At 38.3% G+C, this 26,685-nt stretch overlaps 1 protein-coding gene across 3 annotated transcripts in view; it reads left to right on the top strand.

Moving 5' to 3' along the window:
• Positions 1 to 26,685, top strand: part of CPNE3 (copine 3) — a 47,969-nt gene that overhangs the window by 17,722 nt on the left and 3,562 nt on the right. For all 3 annotated transcript variants that reach the window (XM_070477433.1, XM_070477434.1, XM_070477435.1), the window contains 10 exons: positions 3,217 to 3,300; positions 4,817 to 4,906; positions 9,279 to 9,377; positions 12,543 to 12,629; positions 13,309 to 13,368; positions 13,913 to 14,046; positions 18,410 to 18,464; positions 18,542 to 18,593; positions 23,640 to 23,773; positions 24,791 to 25,027. In XM_070477433.1, coding sequence (XP_070333534.1) covers positions 3,217 to 3,300; positions 4,817 to 4,906; positions 9,279 to 9,377; positions 12,543 to 12,629; positions 13,309 to 13,368; positions 13,913 to 14,046; positions 18,410 to 18,464; positions 18,542 to 18,593; positions 23,640 to 23,773; positions 24,791 to 25,027 — 1,032 coding nt within the window. The remainder of the gene's footprint in view (positions 1 to 3,216; positions 3,301 to 4,816; positions 4,907 to 9,278; positions 9,378 to 12,542; positions 12,630 to 13,308; positions 13,369 to 13,912; positions 14,047 to 18,409; positions 18,465 to 18,541; positions 18,594 to 23,639; positions 23,774 to 24,790; positions 25,028 to 26,685) is intronic.

The raw sequence follows: 26,685 nt of genomic DNA, 5'->3' as shown, positions 1-26,685 counted from the left end.
ACAGTTGGTTAATGCGTCTCTTACACTTTTTTAATCTTCAAGTTCTCCCCTCCCCTTTTCTCCTTCCCTTCCTCTCTGTACGGCTCTCTTGTTCCCCCTCTCTCTCTTTCCCTCCGTCCTACCTATCCATCCATGAATTTATTCAGTAAACTGACTCCTTTGTCCTGTAGAAGTATACAGGACAGTATACACTAATTAAATCCCTGTGATGTCATGTAATATGTTCGTCTCTCCGTATTTTATTTCCTGATTTCTATCAGCTGAAATTGAATCTAGAGGTATGATCTAGTGGCGTTTTGAATCGGTATGAGTTTCATAGGTGGTGGCATTAATTCCATCAGGAGGCTCACATTGTCCAGTTCTGGTTTTTGGGGTATTAGTGACCGTTGATGATGACTACCTAGATATATTATTTTATTGAGTCTTAAAATAGTGTTAATCTCATGCTGTTATTGCTGCTTCTTTTATTAGCAGGAATTCTTCTCTCGAGAGAAGTATCTTTCTTCACATTAGATCTTTATTTATTCCCAGATAGTTTATTCCAAGATAGTCCAGAAAAGACAAGTTGAAGTGTTTGATTTTTTTCATATTTACTATCTTTTAGAATAATAAATTTCTATAAATGTGACTTTTACAGAAGAACTTAAAAAATTGTTTTGTTTTTTTTTTTAGTATTTCTAGGAACTCTATTAATTCTTATTGATACTTAAAGTATCCCAAGTTTGACCTATGGGAGGGAACCTATTTAAGTTTGTCCCTGAGACCATTTGGCATGGTCTCAGAAGTCTTTGGCTAGCTTCTTGCTCTGTGGCATGACGCATGTTCCAGGCTTATTTTATCTAATTTCTGCCCCAGATTGGCAGGTTAAAGGGAGCCTTGCTACGGGGAGTCCAGGATCTAGGGAGTCCAGGAACTAGGGGTGCTTAATGTTTATTGGTTGTTGTTGCTCATTCTTTCTAGGACTCTTCAGTAGATAGCTGTAGGAAAGTCTTTTCTTTTTTAAGGAAAACTAAATCGTAAACTTATATAACAAATTCCAATTCAAATGTAGAATTACAAGGCTGTTATTTCTTTAATTCTATAGTTACACCTTTTTTCACTTATGTCAAAATGTTGATTCCTAAGGAAACTAACGTAATTGCTTATGTTTTGCCCTATGTAATATCTAACAGTTTAAGAATACAAATATACATGTTATAATAAAAAATTTTTTCCTGAAAATAGTTTGACCTTTCTTTGGAGTTCCTTTTGCCTTTAGGGTCATATATTCCACTTGAATTATACGGATTTAATTCCTGTGTTTTAAAGGAGTAATTCTTCTCTGATGGTTACGCTGTAACATTAGCACATAATCAGATTTTGCTTTTGATATTTAGAGATTGCTTTAAAATTTGTTTGGTTTAATTTTGCTTTATAGTCATGTATAAGATGGTTCCAAAGCCAACAGAAAACAAACTATATTCAAGAAATGTAGCTTCTTTCCCTGTCCACGCTACATTTTTTTCTCTTGCTATATTTTATACTTTTGTAAAATTTATATTTAATGGCTTAATCCTTCATTTTCCAAAAAAAGAAGGTTTTTTGTGTGTGTGTGTATGTATTATGTATTTTGTGTGTATGTACACGTACGTCTCTTGTGTGTATCTCTGTGTGTATATAAACATACAAACAGATAGATATGCATGCATAGGTCATATAGACAGGTATGAGTGTTCATGCATGTGTATGTATATATTTATATTTCCATACCCCAGCCCAGCCCCAGTCTTTGATTAAATGTAGCATAATATATTAATATTACACATGCATTTCTCTGCCTTGCTTTTTTGACTTAACTTATCCCAGAGATCAGAGTCAGGGACTTTTACTTCTTATTTTAGTTCTACTGTTGACAGCTTAATCAACAGTCAAACAAGGTATGTTTTTTGACCTTCAATATGGTAATAATGATATTCTGCCTTTCTCAAAAGATTATTTCTACGATAAAAGAGACAGGGATGTTCATATGCTTTTGGGAAAGTTAACTTCTCTGTGTATACTATATTGTTCTTAGTTTTATAAAATGGAGCACAGGGAGGCTTATTACATTGCTTAAATTCTTCTTAGAGAGAAGGTTAAATTTAAAAGTTCTGTGTAGTCTTTGTGTTTTTATTTTTGATTATGAGGGATGTGTTCCTTTCTTAACATTAAACTATGCTAAGGAGGGAAATAAAATTATCTTAGTTCTTAATTTAATATTGAAGTAAATTCAGGATTGAAAAAAAATCTTCAGTTTAGGAATATATCTGCTTACATTCCTCTGGGCTTAGTAGATGTCCTTTCACTTTCACAAATAATAAGTAATGTATGCTAAGGAGGATAGAAATTTCAAAATGAAGATAAATAAAAATGAGAAAGTAAAGTCATCCACAATCTTACTATCTGAGTTTTACCCTTGTACATCTTTCCAGAATTCTGTCTCCCTGTGGAAGAGTGTCTGTGTGTGTACGTGTGTAAGATGGCCTTGAGGGGACGTTTGGACACTCTGTACCTGGGCATTGTACAGGAGAGCTGTGCCATGGTGAATTGCGGGGGAGATGGGGGGTGCATCTTGTGACCCCCAAGCACTTCTGTCGTGCACTTCACGTATCTGCTTGTCTGGGCTCCCCTGTGTTTGTGTAAAGAAACGTGTGGGGCTGCTGAACGGGTATTGGACATCGAAGGGTAGGATGTGAAATCAAGGCTCAGATCCATCAATTCATCAGATGTGTGATTTTGGCAAAGTCATTTAACTCCTCTGAATCCACTGTGTCCTGTCTCTCACAGAGCTAGTACGACTAATGTATGGGATCATTTATATAAAACTACTTGGTGCTGTGTGAATGAGTGAATGCTGTTAATAATGAAAAGAAGCTAAAAGCATCCTGTGTTGATAATGGGTTCTGTTGGTCACTGTATTTTAAAGCCATCATGTTTTTTGAGATGTAAGGGTGTAAGGATAGTGAGCATTTATCAGGAATGCCTTAAAAGTTCTCCTTGTAGACTTCAGCAAGTTTATGTTTGTGAGGAATGTATTGGGATTTGTATTTACTGCTGTATTGTACTATGTGTATATATATATATATGTTTCTCTGTAGAATAGAATTAAACTTCAGGTACTACAGACATGTAACATGTATAAAGTGTTTCACATGTTTTAGGAGGAGAATAATTGCTTTGCTTTTTATTTTAACGTAGGATCTATTTGGGAAGTCAGATCCTTACCTAGAATTCCACAAGCAGACATCTGATGGAAACTGGCTAATGGTTCATCGAACGGAGGTGAATATCTGAACTTGAAAAGTAGTGTTGAAGTTTCCTTTGGGGTTGTGGTACTCTGAATTTTAAAAATTTATGTATTTTTAAAAAATATTCATCTGAATTCAGACGTATATAACTGCCAGAGACACAAGGCCAGCATGCTCATTTCTGTTTTTTAATGAGAAGGGCTGCTATGCTTAGTGGTTTTCTTTACTTACTTGCTTTCGGCCCAGCTGGGTCCTTGCCGCTGCCCACGGGCTCGCTCCGGTTGCAGCGCGTGGGCTCTGCTCTCGTGTGGTGTCCGGCTTCTCATATTGCTGGCTCCTCTTGTGGACCGAGGGCTCCAGGCGTGCGGTTCAGTGGTCGCGGCACTCACGGGCTTAGTTGCCCCAAGGGCTGTGGGATGCTCCAGGGACTGAACCTGACTCCTGCATTGGCAGGTGGATTGTTCACCTCTGGGCCCCCAGGGAAGGCCCTCTGCCTTATTTTTAAGATCCTGGAAAGAACCCTGAAATGTATAGCAGTGTATCCTTCACCTGGATTTATCAAACGGTCACACGGCACACGTGTGTGTGCTCCGTCTTGTTCACAGCCACGTCCATGCCCTTTTGCAAAACCGTCCTAATGTAGGGAGCAGACCTCGTGGCTCTTCGCCTTTAAATGCTGCAGGTATTTCTCAAGAAGAAAGGCGTTTCTCTACACCTCCATAACTGAGAGGGTTAGCATTGGTTTAGTAACATAATTTACTATACCATTCGTCTTCAGATCTCCCCAGTTTCCCCAAACATGTTTTTTATGTGTTTTGTTTTGTCTAACACAGGGCCCATTGCAGGTTCACATTTTGCATTTGGCTATTATGTTCCCAGGTGACTCAGTGGTAAAGAACCCTCCCGCCAACGCGGGAGATGTGGGTTTGATCCCTGGGCGGGGAAGATCCCCTGGAGAAGGAAATGGCAGCACATCTAACTGTATTCTTGCCTGGGAAGTCCCATGGACAGGGGAGCCTGGTGGGCTACAGTCTGTGGGGTCGCAAAAGAGTTGGACAGAACTTAGTGACTAAACACCAACAAATCAGTCCTCAAGCACCATCTTATTTTATGTGAAATTATGTTCTCAGTTCACCTTGTGCTTACCCTGCCCTGTCTGGAACGAGCTGTTTCTCTTAGGAGGCCCGATTTTCCTCTAAGAGGGTAGGGTTTGCAGAGCAGGGTGTGAGAGCTCGTTGCCACTGGGCTGCCGTTGCCTTTAGACCTTTTCAGTGGACGTAAAGGAAGCGCGTTCGTCAGTGCGTCTGTAATGGCCGGGTATATTGCCCAGTTTTTTTTCTTTCTCAGAATGTATCTTGACTAGTTAGTCCCCCGCATTTTTCATGTAACAGGTGTATAATATGGTCCTAGCTAGATTTTCACCGACGAAGTTGGACGGGTGAAGAGGTGAAGGGTGATGGTGCATTTGGTGGGAACCTGGGAAAGGCAAGAGCAAAACACTAATGATGAATGGAATGTTTTTCTAACTGGCCTTTTTTTGTTTTTAATAGGTTGTTAAAAACAACTTGAATCCTGTTTGGAGGCCTTTTAAGATCTCTCTTAACTCTCTGTGCTATGGAGATATGGATAAAACTATTAAGGTAATTTGAAAATTATATATATATTATGTACACACATACAAATACCCTGATTTTTTAAATTAATTTATTGGATAGTCCTTAAAGAAAGTAAATGATGTAAGTTTGAACTTTATTTATATTTAGGAATGCTAAAATAGAAATGTTTCTGATAAGCAGTCAGTCTAAAGGAGCAGAGACATTTTGAATGATCTGTTGATCTGTTGAATGCTTAATCAAACATTGTGGTTTTTATTTTATTCTTCATTTTTTAAAATAAAATATTTAAGTCTTCCCTACTTTTTAATAAGATTCTTCCGTTCTGTGACTAGAAACAGTTAACTGCACACTTTGCCTTTGGCGTGTCCCTTGCAATAAAAATAGGTATTACTTTAACTGAGAACCCGGAGCTTCCTTCTGCCCTCAGCGCAGAGTACAATAGTGGTGACATTTTTGGTCACTGATTTTCAGTTCAGCTCAGTGGCTCAGTCGTGTCTGACTCTTTGTGACCCCATGGACTGCAGCATGCCAGGCCTCCCTGTCCATCACTAACTCCCGGAGCTCAGAGGAAGGTGTCATTTATTAAAGCATATGGATGGCTTTAGTTTTAGAGTCTTTAAAGGAAAGCAAAGTAGGACCACGGAGCTGCAGCAGATAGCTAAGAATTTTTTTTAATGTTTTCACTTATAGCCATTTATCAAAACAGATTTATTATTTTAAAGATACTTTTATATTAGTCACCTCTTTACATATGATGCCTGATAGGCACCTTTTCATATATTCAGAGGTCAGCAAACTGAGGTGAGTTTTTTGCTTTTTGTTTTTTTCTTTTGATAATTTGTATGGTGAAAGCAGGAAAGGTGATGAAGGGACTTGGAGTCAAACCGCAGTCCAAGACTTGACTTAGACCTTGAACCAGCTAAGGGATTTTGACCAGGTTAACTTCCTTACTTATATAATGGAGAAAATAATGTCTACATAACAAAATAAAATCAGGATTAAATTAACGTACATGAAAAGTTTCATAAACTGTTAAACACAGTAGCCATGCTATTATTATTGAAAACCATTTTATTTCTTAGATTCATAAATTTTTTCCTTATTTTTCAGAGAACTTTAAAAATTAATATGATTTGTGTGATATTTCAAACAGCAGTGAAAATTTTGGTGCAAAATAAATAGAAAAGTAGCTTTGCACGTTACTTTCATCAACTAGAAAAGACGCACAATGTGAGATATAGTTTTGGGTTACGTTTTATCTGGGACAGTATGGGGACCGCAGAGACAGCGCCTCGGAGAGCTCTGAGCAGCTGTTCCAAAGAGGCAGGGGAAAGGTCAGTGTTGATGTGATTTTGGTAGAGGGGGGAATGCATGCAATCAAGCACAGGTTCTTCCCAAAGTTTCTACGAGTCTTGTGAAGCTTCTGCTGGTCATGAGAAACGGTCGTCACCGTGAAGGATGTTAGTGCTTTTCTAGATATGTGGAGATGCAAGAACTGGCTTCATACAATCAGCTCCTGCGAATATTTAACTGTCTGAAGACCTGTCCTGCAGGTTCTCCCCTGGACACAGAGCGCCTCACTTCTGCCCTCCACCCCGAACCCTTCAGCGGCTGTTAGAGGGCTGCCGCTGCAGCATCTCTCGATTTAATCCCTGTAGGGGCGGGTGCAAGCCCCCACGGAGACGGCCCGTCTGTAGTTGACACTTTTTACTGTCGTATTAAATCTAGACCTTTTGCTTTTCACATTGAAAGTAATAAGTTAAGGCTTCATGAGATCTAAGAAGCAAGAAAGGCTCGGAAAAAAATGCTCAACTCTGATTGTTTATAATAATATATTAACAATGAAACAATATCTAACAACTTTAAAATTTAACATTTTTAAATTTAACAATTTAAGAAATTTAACAATTTCTTAAACTTCTTTTTTTGTGCACAGTGTCATGCTCACAGGGCTATTTTATTATAGTAAGTAAACTGATTTTTTGAGCTTTCTCTGATGAATGTCTTCATTCTTAAAAGATTCTCCACTTGTTTTCACTGTATACCAATTGGTTTGCCACACCATCTCTGTCTTTCTTTCTTTAGTTCTGTATTTGTTCCCAGTCATCAGAAAGTCATCTATCACTGATTCTCTTGGTGTTTGGAAATTGCTTAGAGGTGTAGTAAAGAGTTATAGAGCAGAGAATAGAGTCGGAATTATTGGTAATTTCTTTGCTGCAGTGTGAACGTCCCAGTGTTATCATTCTAGCATGGATTATTACTTTCATAAGATTGTGTGAATAATATAACCATGCATGTCTAAACTGAGAATGCATTAGTGAATGTAGTATTGTGTGATGTGTGCATTCTTTTGCATATATACATATGCACATATGTATATATGTGTACATTTCAGGTTCACAGACTACTGAAGCTGTTGTTTAAAACAGCTAACAGTACTGGTTTTTGAATTCTTGAGAAGAGAAATTAAATGTCATAAATTGTTAACACCATTTACCTCAAACTGTATCTGAACACATGTCAGCATAATAAATGTCACATTTTCCTTTAACATCTAACATTTGTCTTTAATGGGGCAACAGTGAACTTTTCTTATATGTTTATTACAGTGAGTTATCAGGAATTACATTTTAAAAATGTTTTTGCATTCCAGAAGTTTTGGACAGTCTAAACATGAACAGTTTTAGCTCTTCCTTAAGTTTCATTTAAATAAAATCTTGGTCTTATCAAAGCCTGATCTTGTCATCTTAGGTATAAATTAGAGTTTTCTGAATGTAGTTCTAAGATGTAAAATTCTGTTTTCTGTAATTAAAAAAAAACCTCTTAAAATGAAATTATTAAAATATTAAGATTATTTTAATTTTAATTTTAGTCCCTCTAGAAAAATTATTAATGTTATTAATTTTCTGTCAGATAAAGGACTTTTGGTTTAAAAATTGAGTATAAAAAAATAAAATAAAAATTGAGTATCAGATATGTAGATCAAGAGTTAGTGACTGAAGTAGTGGAAATAAATAAAAACACTGTTACTCAGAATTGCAATTCTAGACCTAGTTTGTTTTCATTTATTGATCATTTGATTTTTAGTCTTGAAAAATAATGAAAATATATGGAGTGAAAGACTTCCTGTTTTGATAAGCACTCAATTCACTTTTCATAGAACTGAGAAAAAAGGATCACTTTGCTTGGTGAATATATATAAATCCTGAGTGTTTTAGCTTGATTAATATAACTTTATAACGGATTATGGGATAGGGTAAATGCAAATTGTTTTTCAGTTACAGGCTTTTATCTTAAATCATAGGCTCTAGAAGTATTCAGAAGTTTTCCTGGCACAGACTTACTTTGTTGGTTACCACACAAGATGTGTCATCTTCTAAGACTATTAAATTCTTCTGTCTACCTGACATCCTCAGTAGATAATGTGTGTAGTGCACATAATGAATATTTGCAGGAAGAAACGTTTGTAGTTATAAAGCAGTATGAAAACTCAAGTTATTTATCATCACAGTGAACACATCTGCTTGCTACGAGTTCACACCATGTTAATTTTCTCACTGCAATGAATATTCAGATATTCTTGTGAATACTCTTTGACTGCATCTGCCAGCATGGTACCAAACTACATGGAAGTCAGATACTCTTAGCTGTCTTCCATATGTTTTAAGAAACAGTGAGCATTTAATGAAAGCCATAGCTCAGACTAGGATTGACCTTGTCTTATATGGAAATAGCATTGTTATGACCCAGTGTAGATACTTCCTCAGTGGATTAAATACTGTTTTCCTGGAATTTTCCTTTTCATTGTGGGAGTTGTGATCCTCAGAATGATGCAAATCCAACTTCATTGAATCTAACTCCTAAAAGAAGCCGAGCCTCACCAGATTGCAGCCAATGAAATACATTTTCCATAGTTATAAATCATCTAGAATTTAATTATATGATTTTTAGCTGCCTAGGATACTAACTTGCTTTCTTCCTTCAGATAGATAGTGGCTTTTAGCCATTGTAAAATAGCAAGGTAAAAAGTGGATGAGAAAGAAGGTCTAATTCCATTTCGACTTTGTTAGAACTTGTAAACGGCATATACAGGAATTGAAAACTGCTCAACATGGAATTTCAACAGTATTTGTGTTTTTCATGTGCCTACAAAACACGTGTAGATGTGTTTTCATCTGTCTTGGAATCCCATCCCAAGAATAGCCAGGGCTTGAAAGGGTTTCAGTATTACCCCTCTAGGCACTTAGCTCCTGCTTCTCCAAGTGGGACTGTGTATTAAACAGTTTCACTTATTTTAATTAAAAGTGCACTTCTTGGTAAGTTGCATTTATTGCAACCAATTCTTTTAAACAAAATCATATTGATTTTTATATATTTCTATTATGCTTCCTTATAGGTAGAGTGTTATGATTATGACAACGATGGGTCACATGATCTCATTGGAACATTTCAAACCACAATGACAAAACTGAAAGAAGCCTCCAGAAACTCACCTGTAAGTTGCCCCTTTGTGATTTGTGTATATCTTATATTTGGCCCTGTATTTATTACTTCATTTTTTCTCTTGAAATAGCAAATAGCTTTCCTTGCTTTTACTCTATAATATGTAATATTCTGAAATTTCTGGATTTTGTTTAAGTAGTCAGCTGATGCAAAATTCTTACTTGGGGCGAGTTTGTGTTTAGAGGTTTGGTTTCCTTTCGCTACGGACAAATATATGTGGTTTGATTGAAAAGCCTTCGTTTCAAAGATCTTGGCATTTCATTGGCCACCATAATTAATATCTACATGAGGCAAATACTTAGGCTTGAATTTTGGACATTTATTCTCCTTTTGGATACTTTAGAAATTAGCTTTTACCTTCTGTCCCTCTCTGACTTGTCCTTGCCCAAAGGAAGGATACAAGCATAGTTATACTGCCTCAAATTATGTAGTATTAAGCTGCCATCTAATGGACTAATTTTGTTAGGATTGTTTGTTTGCCTTAACTGCATTCAGTTTGTTAGTTAGCATCCCCACCTATTTCTAAGATTGCTTCTGAAACTTTCCTGTCTCTATGGCAAAGTACCTAAAAACTATTCCAGAGTGTTTTTTATAAATAAAACTTAAAAACTGCCTCCCTCTTACTTACCTTTCTAGTTTGAATGAAATAAGTTAATTCTCTTTTTAGCTTACTTAGACTAATCTGAAATGTTTACTATCTACTTGTGACCTGAATAATGCTCATGAATATAGCATTTGCTTTTGAAAATCCGAACATGCAGTTTAAAAGGAAAGAAATTATGGTCAGGTGGGAAGGTCTTTTTTACCAACTTATGTAAGTGAAGTGACCCAAAAGAAGATACTGATAGTTTTAGATCAAAACTTAAATACGAAGTGAATAAGTAGAACTTACTAGCTTTTTGATTTGAATGATTGGGAGAAATGAGTTTTGAACTAACATAGCGGACTAGAATCTTCGGTAGGTCGTGTAGAGGTCTCCAGTCCTGTCTCTGCAGGCTTCCCGGGAGGCTCAGCGGTAAGAATTCGCCTCCAGTGCAGGAGACGTGGATTTGATTCCTGGGTCGGAAGATCCCCTGGAGTGAGAAATGGCAACCCACTCCAGTACTCTTGCCTGGAGAATTCCATGGACACAGGAGTCTGGAGGGCTACAGTCCACGGGGTCGCAACGAGTCAGACACCACTGAGCGACTGAACGAACACGCACACACACAGTCCTGTCCTTACGCCCAGGTCACAAAGCCCAGGAACTTGTGTAGCGGAAGTGCTTGTGTGAAGTAAGAAGGGCTTTTCCAGTCACACCTAATGGTTTAAATGCAGAGATTGAATTAGCAGTCTAAATTAAAACAACAGTAAAATTCAGCTGTGAATATTCTGCTTAAAGATATATATATGTATATTCATTTATTTTTAAGGGCAGAAATAATGGAAAATTGTGACCATCTGAGCATTTAACATAAAGCAAGCTTCCTGAAAGAACTAAATATGAGGGGTGATGTGTATCATCGTTTCCCTGGTTTCAGTTTGTTGTTATTTTGCAGAACCAGTAAATGCCCTGCTTTTGGAAGAGAATGAACCAGAAACTAACCGTGTGATACTTTACAGAGCACGTAGGTGGCGGTGGCTTAGTCGCTCAGTCCTGTCCGACTCTTGCGACCCCGTGAACTGTAGCCTACCAGGCTCCTCCGTCCAGGGACCCTCCAGGCAGGAATACTGGAGCGGGTTGCCATTCCCTTCCCCAGGGGATGTTCCTGACCCAGGAATCGAACCCGGGTCTCCTGCACTGCAGGCAGGTGATTTACCAACTGAGCTGTGAGGGAAGCCCCTTCAGTTCCTAAAAGGGGACGTTAAGCCTGTCTTGCAAGGTTGTTGGAAGAATTGCATGAGATAACTGATGTAAAAATAAAGCATTAGCGGTCTAGGAACTCACTCCTTTGGTGCAGCTGACGAGAAGATGCCATCAGCATGTGAAACTCTCCTAACTCCAGCTAACTCGATCCTTCCCTCCCATGATAGAATGAGGCTTTTAATACTGTTGCCGTGACAGCGTTTATCCACCCGATCTTCGGAGTCAGGACTGTATCTTATCAACTCTGTGTTCAGTGCCTAGAACAGTGCTTGTTGCTTGGGTGGATACTGGAAAAATGTGGATAAATGAGATGAAGTCATGTAGCCTTTTACAAGTAAGAATTCTGTTTAGGACATTTCTGCATCTTTAATATTCAATAATTAATATGCATGATAATGACAAACTCTGGCAGGATCCTTAACCATCAAAAAGTTTTTTTTAACATTATTTTGTTTTGTATCATTGTTTCAAAGGTATTTTTAAATGTTTGATTCTTAGAAAATTAGTAATGCCTCTGGCTAAAGTATGTAAGTTGCTTTCTATTGACCAGAAGAGGTGACTTATCCAGTATTCACTGAGTGTCTCTTATTACTAGGCAAGACAGTGAGAATTTCAGGGTATAACTTGGAAGTAACTGTACCCTAGCTATGAAAAAAATTAATGAAATGAAACAGTTGAGGTTAATGCCAAGTATGTAAGTTTTATGTAGTTGTGGCAGCTTAATGAGAGAGATGGCAGAGACTAGAACAGGAGCTGATGCTCTGGAGAAGGATGACTTGAGCCAAGCCTTCCAGAAGCAGTGGGTAGGAGTTGGAAGGGAAGATGATCTATTTGTGGGAAGATGTAATCTGTTTCTATACATATTCCCAGTGGAAAGGGATGATCTTTGCTGCATACTCTACCATAGAGATGAGCTTCATATATTTGTGTTTTCTGATGGTTGGTTTTTTCTTTGCTAAGCAGTGTGTTTTTGTACTTTGGATGACAGCTAAAAATAATATTTTATTCTTTTGTTATAAAGAAAAAAGATGATTACTTGGAGCATTTATAAGGAAATGATCTACAAAGGAAACATTTATACTTAGAAACTATTTTTAAAGGTACAAAACTTTAGAAGTGCTTTTTGAAAATGTGACTGATAAATATTTCATATATATAATATAGTGTGCAATTGTTTCAGATTTGTATTTTGTAACAGACCTGTATCAGTAAATGGTTTGATTCCAAGAGAAAAAAGTCATTCACTTAAATTTACATGGGCATTTCTAATATCACTAATAATAATGAACATTTTGTCTTTTCTTCTTATAGGTTGAATTCGAATGCATAAATGAAAAAAAGAGGCAAAAGAAGAAAAGCTACAAGAATTCAGGGGTTATCAGTGTGAAGCAGTGTGAGGTCAGTTGCTCTTGACAGCTGATAGTGTAATGAGATCACATTTTAAGTTTTTCTATCAATATGGTATATATCACACAAACACTTTGAACAGTTGAAAATTACATGAGCATCTCAGCACCTTTAGAGAACAGGAAATAGTAGAGAAATCTTTCAAGTAACTTTGCTTCCAAGGTTTTACAGCTTTTTAGCAAAGGACAAAGAATTTTAAAGTTTTTCATTATCTTAGGAAATACAAGGCGTCATTGGTGTTTTTCTGGTACATCAGTGGAAATTACTTGACTCAGTGCATCAATTCTGGTTATAATTTCAAGATGAGATGTTGTGAGCGAAGGGAAAAAACCCAAGAGATTTCTTTAACAATTGGGAGTTTTTGCTTTTGTTTTTCTTTTTAAACTTATTAAAGTCTCCACATATTAAACTCATTACTAGTTTCTTAAAACCAGTGTATTTCATCTTTGGCTATTGATATTCTAATCTTAACATGCTATAATTATCTTGAATCTTACAGATTCATGACATGTAGGGGTAGGTTGCTTTAAATTCAAATGTAGGAGTGGGTTCTATGTGTTTATATCTTGTGCTGTTCAGTTTATAAATGATTAAAAATGTATGCCAGGGAGCTCTTTGCTTCTCTTAAAAAAGTAGGAAAGTTTTAATTTTGTTTACTATTTATTTTTAGATTACAGTGGAATGTACATTCCTTGACTATATCATGGGAGGCTGCCAGCTGAATTTTACTGTGAGTAACACACTGGATTTTTCACAGTAGACTGTAATGTGTGGCTTTTCCCCTCTATTTTGCAGTGTTCTTTCTTTTACTGCCAAACTGACTTTGTGATGAAATTTACACTATCTGTTACACTATCTGTTGAATATGGTCTCTGCCGAGAGTTTGTCTAAGTTCATCCAGCAGCTTTTGACCTTGTCAATAATACCTTTTCCACCACAAAAAAAGCACGTGTATATAAATCAGTGATTATACAGTAATTTGAATAATAAAAAGCACTAATCAAATGTACCAAAAAACCTGCTATGTCTAAAGTCATGGATGTAATAATCTATGATGTAAGACATCTAGAAAATTAGGAATAGCAGATTGCTTCAGGCTGAAGCTGTAGTTAATTGTCGTGAAAGTACCTGTTGGCTCAGGGACTTGTTAGCAGATCAGAGTAGCAGGCTTGGGGGTCAGTGTTTCTGCGTCAACCTTCAGTGTTTGTGTCTTCCTGGACATCAAGGATGTCCCTGCCCTTCCCTTAGTAAGGACCGCAATTGTCATTTGGCAGGTGGGAGTGGACTTCACTGGCTCCAATGGTGATCCGAGTTCTCCCAACTCCCTTCATTACATCAGCCCCAGTGGTGTTAATGAGTATTTGACTGCAATCTGGTCTGTGGGACTGGTCATTCAAGACTATGATGCGTGAGTATGACTCCAGTACATAACTCCCCAGAAACGGCAGTGTCTGTATCATTTGCTGGTTCTCTGATGTAGTTGACAGGATAACGGTGCTAGGGAGAAGTAGCTCTCTCCTTAAAATTTCTCTTGTCTTTTCTATTTTTCCTTTTGTGAACAGTCAGTGTTTACCTTTGACTTCTAATCTCTGGCTGTGATTAGTTATGATGTATTATGTGTAGCATCCTTTAACAGCTGACTGTTAGCAAGGCTTTTGTTTCTTTGATCTGGTTTTCTTGGGGCTTACTCATTAGGGATAAGTTATTTCTGTGGTTCAAGTCCAGAAGACACCTTTTGTAAACACTCATAGACACTATATTTTAATATGTCTATTTTCTTGGCAGTCATTATCAAATTAGTTTCTTATTTTCAACAAATGCTACAGGGTAACTTGATATAATTGCTATGAAATATTTTGAATCGATTCTCAATGGGTATATTTTGAATAGATTAAAGTAGGTCCTTCTGAAGGTATACTAAACAATAGAAAAAATCGACATTATTAATTTTTTGTTCTGTATCTGTTAGGGTACAGTATACATTTTCACTTGTTTTTGTCAATTATTTTATGATGAAAGTCCTTACATATTGATGGAGTTTTTTATTACTTTGTTATGACATCTAAATGAAATTCTTATACAAAATCTAAGCAAGGATAGCAGTTTCAGTACCACCCTAATAGAATTTAAGGCAAAACTCATTAAATGTAACTTAAAAATTACTTTATAGACACTTTTTTATATAACCCAAAATGAAAATACAAACATGGACATAGTAATAGAGTATCAATGTATTTCCATTGAAAATAGCTAGAAATATGATAAAAATTTCAAAGTAACAGTTGTAATGGGACTTAGATAAAAAAAGCAGTAAATTTACAGGGTTACTGTTTAAGACTGCTTCCTGGAAGTTAAAACAAAAAGTTAACTAAAAAAAGTTTGCCACATGAAAATTAAAAAAAACTCCTTAAGTAGTTCTTAGATCAAAGAGGAAATCAAAGCGTAATAACAGACTCTCTAGAAATAAAGGGTAATGAGAAGACTGTTTATGATCTGTAACAACTTAGTTCCCCAGTCCACAGCACTGAAAGCATCAAGTCCTAATCACTGGACCACAAGGAAACTCCCTTTATTTCATTTTTTTTTTTTTAAAGCATCTCCAGGGACTTGAACCTAGGCCCTCCAATTAAGAGCCTGATACTCTACCAACTGAGGTACCTAGGCAGTCTCAGCTTTATAAAGGAAGATTTCTGACACTTTTATTTTTAAACAAGAATTGAATATAAATGAACTAGCTTTTCAACAAAATAAAATTCAAGGATAGAAAGAAAAATATAGATACAGTAATAGTAGGAGATTCCATATACATGTTGGCTATTCTATGTCAGGGAAACTTTTAGATCCTTTCTATATGATATTCACCTAATCCTCATGCTTGGTTGTGAGATAGGTGGTGTCATCATCTTCATGTTACAGATGAGAAGCCTGAGGCAGGAAGCTAAAGTCACGTGGCCAGGGTCCCTCCGCTGGTAACGGCAGACACAGAACTGCACCCGGGCTGTCTGGCTCCGGAGACGTGTCCCCTCCACTCTGCTGTGTTCTGCTTCCTCCAAACACACAAAGTAATGACTTGCACACACCAAGTTAACACATTAAATGAAGAGATGATTCTTTGCAAGTTCAACAAAATTTAGGAAAACCTTTGGTGACCCCGACCCCCAAGAAAAAGAGAAAACATGTAGAATATTAGTAATGAGGCAAAGATCATAAGCATAAATTCAGAAAAAAATCGTTAAACATTGTATGATAATGTTTGGTAAAATATTATACTATTTCAGTGAAAAAACCTAGGTTGAAGGATGATTCTTTTAGACAGCTACAAATTACCAAACTTGGCTCAAAGAGGCAGAGAACCTCATCAGACCAAGAAATGGTCAAAGAGCTCTTCTCACAAAGGCACCAGCCAAGACAGCGCCATACGTAAATGAGGAATGAATTCAAACCTGAGAGAATCAAGTGAAAAATGTTAGAAAGTAGTGAAAGTTCAAAAGGCAGTTACATACAACATAAAGTTAAAAATCAACAATTTTTCATGAACCAGCAAAAACCAATTGAAGAAACTGTAGTAGGTAATAGATCACAGTTCATAATGCAATAAAAATGAGAATAAATTTAGTAAAAGATCTATGATATTTAGTTAGAAACTACAGAATTATACCCAGGGACAAAGAAGGAAAGATACGCCACAATTCTAGATAGGTAGATGTCACAATAATGAAAATATAACATTTCTCTCTGGGATTAGTAAGTTTTAACCAAAATTTCAATAGAACCTTGACAAAGTGATTCTTATAATTTTCTAGAGGGTAAAATGAATCAGACAGTAAAGAATCCTCCTGCAAAGCGGGAGACCCAGGTTCCATCCCTGGGTTGGAGAGATCCCCTGGAGAAGGGAAAGGCTACCCACTCCATCCAGTATGCTGGCATGGAGAATCCCCTGGACAGCGGAGCCTGGTGGGCTACAGAAGCCCATGGGGTCGCAGAGAGTCGGACATGACTGAGCGACTACGCTCAGCACAGCAACATTATGTATGTTTCACGTGTACAATGTTAAGTATACATTCAGAGTGTGGAACTAGTACATGACCTGTAGAAACATGCAGTCTTGAAATAGACCCAAGAATGTCTGTGAATTTAAGCACTTGACAGCGATGGCATTTTGAGGGGATGGGGTTGTAACAACTGTCAAACCATGCTGGATCTGAACTGGATTTCAACCCCTGACTCTGCTTGTATGTGTTAGGATACTTCTGTACAGACTATGGACAGACCTGCTGAAATAGACACCCCAGCACAACATGATTTTGACAGAATAGAGATTTGTGCCTCGTTCCTGTTGCACGTCTAGCGACAGGCAGTTCAGTGCTACCTCTCAGGGCTTCCACCCTGGGCCCGCGTTCTCGCCCTCCCCAGCCAGTGGGAGGACAAGGACTGAGGACGCCCTGAGGGTGCGACTCCGGAGTGGCTGCAAACCCCTCCACTCACACATCCGGCCAGAACCCCCTGACCACTGCCAGCCCGGAGAGGCTGGGGTCGAGCAAATGTGGTCGCTAGGGGCCCAGGGCATCCCGGCTTAAAGCGGGAGAGATGGGTTCTGGTGGATCCATGTGAAGCAGTTTTTGCTTCACATGCCATTCCTGATGAATTACACATTTAATATCAATATCAAGGCTTGGAAGTTCTAAGAGAACATATATGTGAATTGTCTATAATCTTGCAGTGAGGACAGCCTTTAAGCAAGACAGAAAAGGCAACAATCATGAAAGAATCTTTGGGTGTTCACAGTCATTAATGTTAATAACTAGAAAAGGGAAGCTCTTTTAAAGTTAAAGGCAGACTATCAACTGGGAAAAATATTGTGACATCTATGACATAGGTTCTATCCTCAGTGCAAAAAGAACCATTGAGAATTAATATAAAAAAGATAACCGCTAGAATAAAGGTTAGTATCGTCATTACACGGTTCTGTAATAGCAAGCCATTGGGTATCTGTCTGTTGGGGGAGAATCTCCGTACAGTGGATCACTTGGCAGCCACTCTCATGATGTTGTATATTCTGTCCAAATTATCTCTAAGCCCCTGGGCCAGATATTCATACATTTTGCTGCAGAAATGGAGAGTTTTATGATATGTGGCATTTGTACCATATTTCTGTGGTCAAACATATGATATCTTATTCATATTAAGTGATATAAATAAAGGCTATAAATAACCTCTTGTTAGTTGAGGTCGCGTTTTGCTGCCAAATGAGTATTTTTTGTAGACAAATGAAAAACTTGTGCTTTTTAAAGCTTTATTAATTTATTTACATATTTATTTAGTGAAATGATAAACGGTATACAAGTAGAAGTGTGTTAAGTATTAGTTGCTCAGCTGTGTCTGACTCTTTGCCACCCCATGGATGGTAGCCTGCCAGGCTCCTCTGCCCATGGAATTTTACAGGCAAGAATTCTGGAGTGGGTTGCCATTTCCTCCTCCAGAGGATCTTCCCAACCCAGGGATGGAATCCAGGTCTCCTGCATTGCAGGCAGACTCTTTACTGCCTGAGCCATAAAGTCCATCTTAATAAATACATATAGAGAGACTTTAAATTCCTTCAATGCACAGAAAAATATTTAGGATGAGAGTTTCCAAATATTAACATTAGTTCTAGTCTTTGTTTTAGTTTCATATTTTTCTAAAATTTTGAAAGTTTTAAAAGTAAGCTCATGTTGTTTTATTATGGGTAAAGATAAAAATGACCTGTTGCTTTTTTCAAATTTTCATTTTAGTGATAAGATGTTTCCAGCTTTTGGCTTTGGAGCACAGGTCCCACCTCAGTGGCAGGTAGGAAGAACTCTCATTGTCAGGTTTGCCTCCTAGGAAAGCAAAACAAGCCTCATCAGTGCTTCATCTTTTGACAGGTTTCTCACGAATTTCCGATAAACTTTAATCCGTCCAATCCCTACTGTAATGGTAAGTTAAAAATCAACGTGAGTTTTAAACTGAAAGCCTTCCTGAGTCTTTGTCAGTTGTTTTTTCTCTCTGATTGAAAGCTCCTCAGATTTCCTTTCTGGGTTTCTCTTTGTGACATATTGAATTTCCTATCACGTAAAGTAGAATTTTACACCAAGTTGGTGTTTAGTATGTTTTTTTTTTTTCATTTATTTTTATTAGTTGGAGGCTAATTACTTTACAATACTGTAGTGGTTTTTGTCATACATTGACATGAATCAGCCATGGATTTACATGTGTTCCCCATCCCGATCCCCCCTCCCACCTCCTTCTCCACCCGATCCCTCTGGGTCTTCCCAATGCACCAGGTCTGAGCACTTGTCTCATGCATCCAACCTGGGCTGGTGATCTGTTCCACCCTAGATAATATACATGTTTCGATGCTGTTCTCTTGAAACATCCCACCCTCGCCTTCTCCCAGAGTCCACAAGTCAGTTCTATACATCTGAGTCTCTTTTTCTGTTTTGCATATAGGGTTATCATTACCATCTTTCTAAATCCCATAGATATGCGTTAGTATACTGTAATGGTCTTTATCTTTGTGGCTTACTTCGCTCTGTATAATGGGCTCCAGTTTCATCCATCTCATTAGAACTGATTCAAATGAATTCTTTTTAATGGCTGAGTAATATTCCATGGTGTATATGTACCACAGCTTCCTCATCCATTCTTCTGCTGATGGGCATCTAGGTTGCTTCCATGTCCTGGCTATTATAAAGAGTGCTGCGATGAAGATTGGGGTGCACGTGTCTCTTTCAGATCTGGTTTCCTTGGTGTGTATGACCAGAAGTGGGATTGCTGGGTCATATGGCAGTTCTATTTCCAGCTTTTTAAGAAATCTCCACACTGTTCTCCATAGCGGCTGTACTAATTTGCATTCCCACCAACAGTGTAAGAGGGTTCCCTTTTCTCCACACCCTCTCCAGCATTTATTGCTTGTAGACTTTTGGATAGCAGCCATCCTGACTGATGTGTAATGGTACCTCATTGTGGTTTTGATTTGCATTTCTCTGATGATGAGTGATGTTGAGCATCTTTTCATGTGTTTGTTAGCCATCTGTATGTCTTCTTTGGAGAAATGTCTGTTTAGATCTTTGGCCCATTTTTTGATTGGGTCATTTATTTTTCTGGAACTGAGCTGCAGGAGTTGCTTGTATATTTTTGAGATTAATCCTTTGTCTGTTGCTTCATTTGCTATTATTTTCTCCCATTCTGAGGGCTGTCTTTTCACCTTGCTTATAGTTTCCTTTGTTGTGCAAAAGCTTTTAAGTTTCATTAGGTCCCATTTGTTTATTTTTGCTTTTGTTTCTAATATTCTGGGATGTGGGTCATAGAGGATCCTGCTGTGATTTATGTCGGAGAGTGTTTTGCCTATGTTCTCCTCTAGGAGTTCTATAGTTTCTGGTCTTACATTTAGATCTTTAATCCATTTTGAGTTTATTTTTGTGTATGGTGTTAGAAAGTGTTCTAGTTTCATTCTTTTACAGGTGGTTGACCAGTTTTCCCAGCACCACTTGTTAAAGAGGTTATCTTTTTTCCATTGTATATCCTTGCCTCCTTTGTCGAAGATAAGGTGACCATAGGTTCGTGGATTTATCTCTGGGCTTTCTATTCTGTTCCATTGATCTATATTTCTGTCTTTGTGCCAGTACCATACTGTCTTGATGACTGTGGCTTTGTAGTAGAGTCTGAAGTCCGGCAGGTTGATCCCTCCAGTTCCCTTCTTCTTTCTCAAGATTACTTTGGCTATTCGAGGTTTTTTGTATTTCCATACAAATTGAGAAATTCTTTGTTCTAGTTCTGTGAAAAATACCATTGGTAGCTTGATAGGGATGGCATTGAATCTATAGATTGCTTTGGGTAGTATGGTGGCTAGTATGTTAAGAAGGCAAATGTAATGATGAAGGCTGCAGGCTAAATTCTTCTACCTTAAGAGGCCTAATAGAACAAAAGATTTCTCAATCTTGATGATAGATCAATAAGAGTAATCATTTTATTTTCACATATAAGTTGATTTAAAAATAAACCTTCAATAAAATGAATCATTTAATATACAGATGTTTTTCTCAGATTAACAGTTAACTTTCTATGAAGAAAGTGTCCAGCATCTAATTATTTGTTACACAGTTTCTGTAAGGAGGTGAAAGTAGGCTAAAGAAGCACAGAATTAAGCTCCAGGAATAGCTTTCCTTTGTGTAGAAAACAGGCACAAATATTTCTGTGATTCTACTTTTCTGTTTATCTCTCAAATATCCCAGTGCCTCTTCCTTTTTATCATATTGACCAATGCCAAATCTCCCTCAAAGTTAATATAAAACTGAACAGTTTGGAGGAGGGAAAGAGGTAGGGGCAGAGACATAAAATTGTAGACGCTAAGCTGATTTTCTGCAAAGGGTGCTTTTAACAGTTAGAAAATGTATAGAATTCTAATAGAAGAGGATGTTCTTCCCTCTTCTTAAATGATATTCATAAAGTAGAAGAGCATGAATATTTTGTTGGGAGTAGTTTGTATTAGGATTTTCTCCTTTTCTGCAAAATTCTTTTTTCATACTGATTCAGGGTGCCTTTTTGCGCGTTCAGTGGCTGTGGTTGTGACCCATCTGTGCTGCTGCTGCTAAGTCGCTTCAGTCGTGTCCGACTCTGTGCGACCCCGTAGACGGCAGCCCACCAGGCTCCCCCGTCCCTGGGATTCTCCAGGCAAGAACACTGGAGTGGGTTGCCATTTCCTCCTCCAATGCGTTGAGAGTGAAAAATGAAAGTGAAGTCGCTCAGTCGTGTCCGACTCATAGAGACCCCACAGACTGCAGCCCACCAGGCTCCTCCATCCATGGGATTTTCCAGGCAAGAGCACTGGAGTGGGGTGCCATTGCCTTCTCCAGTGACCTATCCCCAGCCATATGAAAATGGGAATATTTTTCTTTTTTTTTGGATTTGGCAATGATTTATTGAATATGATACCAAAAGCACAGGCAACAAAAATAAAATAGATACGTTAGACTAATTAAAATTTAAAACTTCTGTAAATCGAAGAACACTGTCAAAAGAGTGAAGTCAGCTCATAGAATGGGCACTTCATACCCACAATAAGTAGCCATTCTTTCTTTTTTTTTTTTTCCAGTAACTTTTTCTTTTCAAAAAATGTGCCTCATGCTTATGATGAAATTGGAACAGTTTTTAGAATTTGTTGTAATTAGATTTTATGTTTCACAAGTAAATACAGATGACAGATCATGGGATGATTTGTTTGAGAAGCTCATTCGCTCTGTGAGTAGTAAGAGCCCGTCTAGGGCTGTCACCAAGCGCAGCTTTTCTGCTTTCGGTTTAGTCTGGACAAAAGAGAGAATCATTTAGGTTTCAGACAAAGGAAGTTTTTCACACGGAAAAAATACAACTTTATTTTAAGACAAGGAAGTTTAATCCTCTTCTCTTAGTCACTGAACTTAGTTGCCCATAAAAAAACATGTCTCAGTTGTTCCTTTAATGCAGTGGAAAGATACTAGCATAATTCAGTTTTAGTTGAGGAATTGAAGGCTGTTGATATTTTTATGAAAACATTTAATAGCTTTGTATACCTTCAGATTGAAAAGCAGGCTAGATGATCGAAATGGGAGAAAATATTACTGTTGCTTTGGTTGTGGGTTCAATTTTTCTATAGCATATATCATTACAGAAAGATCCTGCTGCTGGCTTATATTAATATTATTTTTGTTACTACTGGACTGACTAACCACTAGTTACAGCCTCACCTTATGCATGTAAAATCATCTCTGTATATGAATTAGTTACATTCTCAAAGGCGGTTCATATGACCACTTATTCTTAAATTCAAAGTGCCTAAGGAGTTTATTGGCACTCAAATTCTAAGTGGAGAGTGTTGATCTTATTAAGCTTTTAAACCAAATATACGCTGCTCCTCCTTATTAATGTATGTTCTATGGGACATTTTAAAAGCAGGACACCTGTTTTGGTTGACATTAAAAAGTCTTTTAAGATTTTCTTGATACTCTCAGCAAAGGGCTGTGGGGGGATTTCTACAGGCTTTCTAGTCTCTTACCTGCATCCCAGACACTCTGTTGTGTATTACGGGCAGATCCATCAGCAGGGCCTTAATCAGGAATGCTGCTCAGCTTTTGATAGGCTGTGCCGCGGTAATCAACAGGCTAAGTCTCACTAATTGGTAATGACAGTGATTTATGTCTCCCTCACTTGACAAGTCACTCGCCTCTTGGCTAGACGGTTGCACTCCCCTGTTCCTACTCATTCTGGGTCTCAGGCAGTCTGGAATACGCTGTTCCCATAGCAGGGGGGGAAAGCAAGAGAGCTGCAAAAACCGGCAGCGATTCTTGAAGCATCTGCTTAGACATGGTTGTGGCCTCGCTTCACTTGCACTGGGCGGAGCCACGCCGCAGGCCTGAGCTGCGGCCCGCAAACACACGCGGCAGTGTTTCTGCAGCAAAATGTGGTGAACAGCCTGGAAGTGAATATTTGCAATTAATACAGTCTACTAGACCATGCTTAATCTGTAAGTTATCGAATGAACCCTGGGCTAGAATTGACATTAAGTTTACAGCTCTCTGACATTTTTGTAGAGCCTCTGGTCACATACGCAGATGTTTTCCCTTTTTATCATTTACTTTTTCTTTCCTTGTCGTCAGTTGTATGTTGCAGCGTCTTTTGCATGGCTCTTTTTTATTCAGAGTCTCATTCTCAAAACATATCAAAATTAAACAGTATAACAGCCCTACTGTAGACTAATGAATAATTTGGCTGAGGTGGAAACAAATGCCTTCTACTGGGGGAGAGTAAAGTTTATAGGTTTTTTTTTTTTCTGTGTGATGGAGCATCGCTATGGAGCTTTGTAATATATACTTTAGAGAACTCCTAAATATGGAACTTTTGACTCTTTAAAGCACTGTATGTTAGTATATAAATTAAACCAGCCACTATGGTGAATAGCAGACAGTTGTGCTTGAGAGTTTTTAATACTGCTTTTCTTTTTTAATCTAGGAGTCCAGGGCATCATAGAGGCATATCGGGCCTGCCTTCCTCAGATAAGACTCTATGGACCGACTAATTTTTCTCCAATCATAAATCACGTGGCCAGATTTGCCGCTGCAGCCACGCAGCAACGGACGGCTTCTGTGAGTGCCCTGTTGCCAGGGGGCAGGGAGAGCATAGAGTGGGAGTTGGTCCCAGGGCCACTCTGCTGTTTGTCTGGTCTGTTAAGATGCAAAGACGGGGCACGAAGCGATGATGTGTCATCCTTGGTTTGGGAGTAACATCTGTTAAATCGGTGATCGTCAAAAACAAGAGAACAGCAGAACAACCTTTATACTTAATGAGCTTGTTCTCTATCTTTTGAAATAATTTTCCTGGGTAGGTTCTGAAAAAAAAAATTATTTTTAAGTAGACTTAGCAAGTTAAGGCTTGAGGAGACTTGCCACTTCAGTCGCTGTTGCAAAATGCCTGTTTGACCCTGGAGAACGAACCTCATTCAGCTTCAGTATCTTCAGAAGTGAGGCAGGGATAACTGCCTCATACAGTTATTGAAAAAAGTGTGAGGAGATAAACCATAAACACTCAGCACCTGATAGCTACTATTATAATCCTTCTTTCCATTCCAGATGTAAATGACCCAAAAGATGGAGTCACAACTTCATGTCACATTTTATCACTCTCTGAAATGATTTAGCAGAGATGGCAGGATTGAGAGAAAGATTCCCTTCTGCCCTTCCCTGAACCATATCCATTTGTTCAAAAGCGTATTTTAGCTTGATAAGCAATTCTACTTCCATATTGGATCTTTTATGAATATAGTTGTTGCCAGTCTCTACCTTGATAGGTACTTTGACATATCCGATCCTTCAGTTAAATCAAAGTTTCCGTGCTAACTGAGAGTTTCATCTTTGCTTCTGTGTATTTTTGCCACCCTTCTTCTGTGGTCTGTCGAACTTTTAATTAACCTACAGTTTTTGTATCAGTTAATTTCCTTGTCATCAGACAATCTTAGAAGATTTCATGTAGATGGTATCCTGGGTAGAGACTGACAAGGAAAATGAGCGACGAAATGACTCATCCGCGGGAGACGTCATTAACCGTTGCTTTTATTCTCGGGGAGCTCAGCTCGCTCAGCGGACATCATTGTCTTTTTTTGGCAGCAATATTTTGTGCTCCTGATCATTACTGACGGCGTGATCACAGACCTCAATGAGACCAGACAGGCTATTGTTAACGCTGCCAAGCTGCCCATGTCCATCATCATTGTTGGCGTTGGAGGCGCGGACTTTGGCGCCATGGAGTTTCTAGATGGTGATGGTGGAAGCCTCCGCTCCCCGTCGGGCGAAGTGGCCGTCAGGGACATTGTCCAGTTTGTGCCTTTCAGGCAGTTCCAGAACGTGAGTACCACGCCTCCCTGCTCCTCACGCGCCCCCGGGCGTTTGAACAGACGCCTCTGCCCGTCCATGGCCCGGCAGTTACGGGCAGATGTCTGGAGCTGCCGTGCATATATGCTGAGTTGGGTCCCACTCCTGGCAGCCCCATGGTCTGCAGCCCACCAGGCTCCTCGGTCCAGGGGATTCTCCAGGCAAGAATACTGGAGTGGGGTTGCCTTTTCCTCCTCTAGGGGATCTTCCTGACCCAGGGATCAAACCTGGGTCTCCTGCAGATTCTTCAACACTGAGCTAGTAGAGTGTGTGAATTTTCCATTTGAAGAACCTTGATTTGATTTGGCAGGTTTTTTCTTCAGGTTGTAGTCTTGTGTGCCTCTTATAGTCCATATGATAAATTATTTAAAACGATGTTGTTGTGACTGCTGTTTTAAGCTATATTTTATCTTTATGTATGTAACAAGAGAAAAACTATGTAAGTATATGATGGATTTACCAAACTAGAAGTTGATTTGATGAAAAATCTCTAGGAGACTGTTTTACCCGGACGACTCTAATGGTAACATCTTGTAAAACTATGGTCCAGAATCACAACCAGGATACTGACATTGATAGAATCCAGGTCCCTCATGGCAGGCTTCCTCATGTAGCCCTTTTACAGTCACACCACTTCCTGGCCACCTTCATTCCCTCCTTAACCCCTGGCAACCCCCAGTCTGGCCTCCTTTCTATATTTTTGCCATTCAAGAATGCTATATAAATGGAATCACACAGTGTGTAACCTTGACATTGGCTTTTTCTTCACTCAGCTTAATTCTCTTAAGAGTCTTCCCACTTGTTGAGTATATTCCTTTTTTATTGCTGAGTAGTATTCTGTGGTATGGGTATACCAGCTTAACCATTCACCCATTAAAGGACATCTTCAATTGTTTCCAGTTCTCATCTGTCACACACAAAGATGCTATAAACATTGTTGTGTGAACATAAGTTTTTATTTTTCTGGGATAAATACCCGTAAGTGCAGTTGCTGAGTTATATGGTTGTTGCATTTTAGTCATTAAAGAAACTTCTAAGCTTTTCTGGCATAATTATGTCCTTTTACACTCCCACGAGCCAGTGTGTGCTTGGGAGTGGGTAGAGGGGAATGAGGTGGGTGTGTATGCAAAAGGTGGCAGTGTTAGGGATCTTTGTGATAGTGAAGCTGTTCTGTATCTTGATTGTGATAATGGTTATACAGATAGACCCTGATGATAAAATGACATATACCTGTGTATGCACAGACTGGTGAAATCTGAATATGACAAAAATGTCATATAATGTAAATCATGTCATTTACATAATTATGTAAAATTATGTCATAGCTTTACATTCCCACCAGCCAATGTATGAGTGGGAGTGGGTTGAAGGGAATGAGGTGGGTGTATATTAAAAAAGGTGGCAATGCTAGGGATCTTTGTGGTAGTGAAACTGTTCTGTATGTTGATTATGATGGTGGTTATACAGATAGACCCCCATGATAAAATTACATATAACTGTATACACACAGGCACACACACACACACATACACAAATGAGTACATGTAAAATCGGTGAAATCTGAGTAAGTTCTGAGAATCATACCAATGTTAGTTTCCTAGTTTTGTTATTGTACTATAGTTACATAAGAT

The sequence above is a fragment of the Odocoileus virginianus genome, chromosome 15 (genome assembly GCF_023699985.2).
Source record: "Odocoileus virginianus isolate 20LAN1187 ecotype Illinois chromosome 15, Ovbor_1.2, whole genome shotgun sequence".
NCBI classification, from domain to species: Eukaryota; Metazoa; Chordata; class Mammalia; order Artiodactyla; family Cervidae; genus Odocoileus; species Odocoileus virginianus.
Note: the sequence above shows the minus strand (reverse complement) of the source record. Positions and strands in the feature narration are given on the sequence as shown.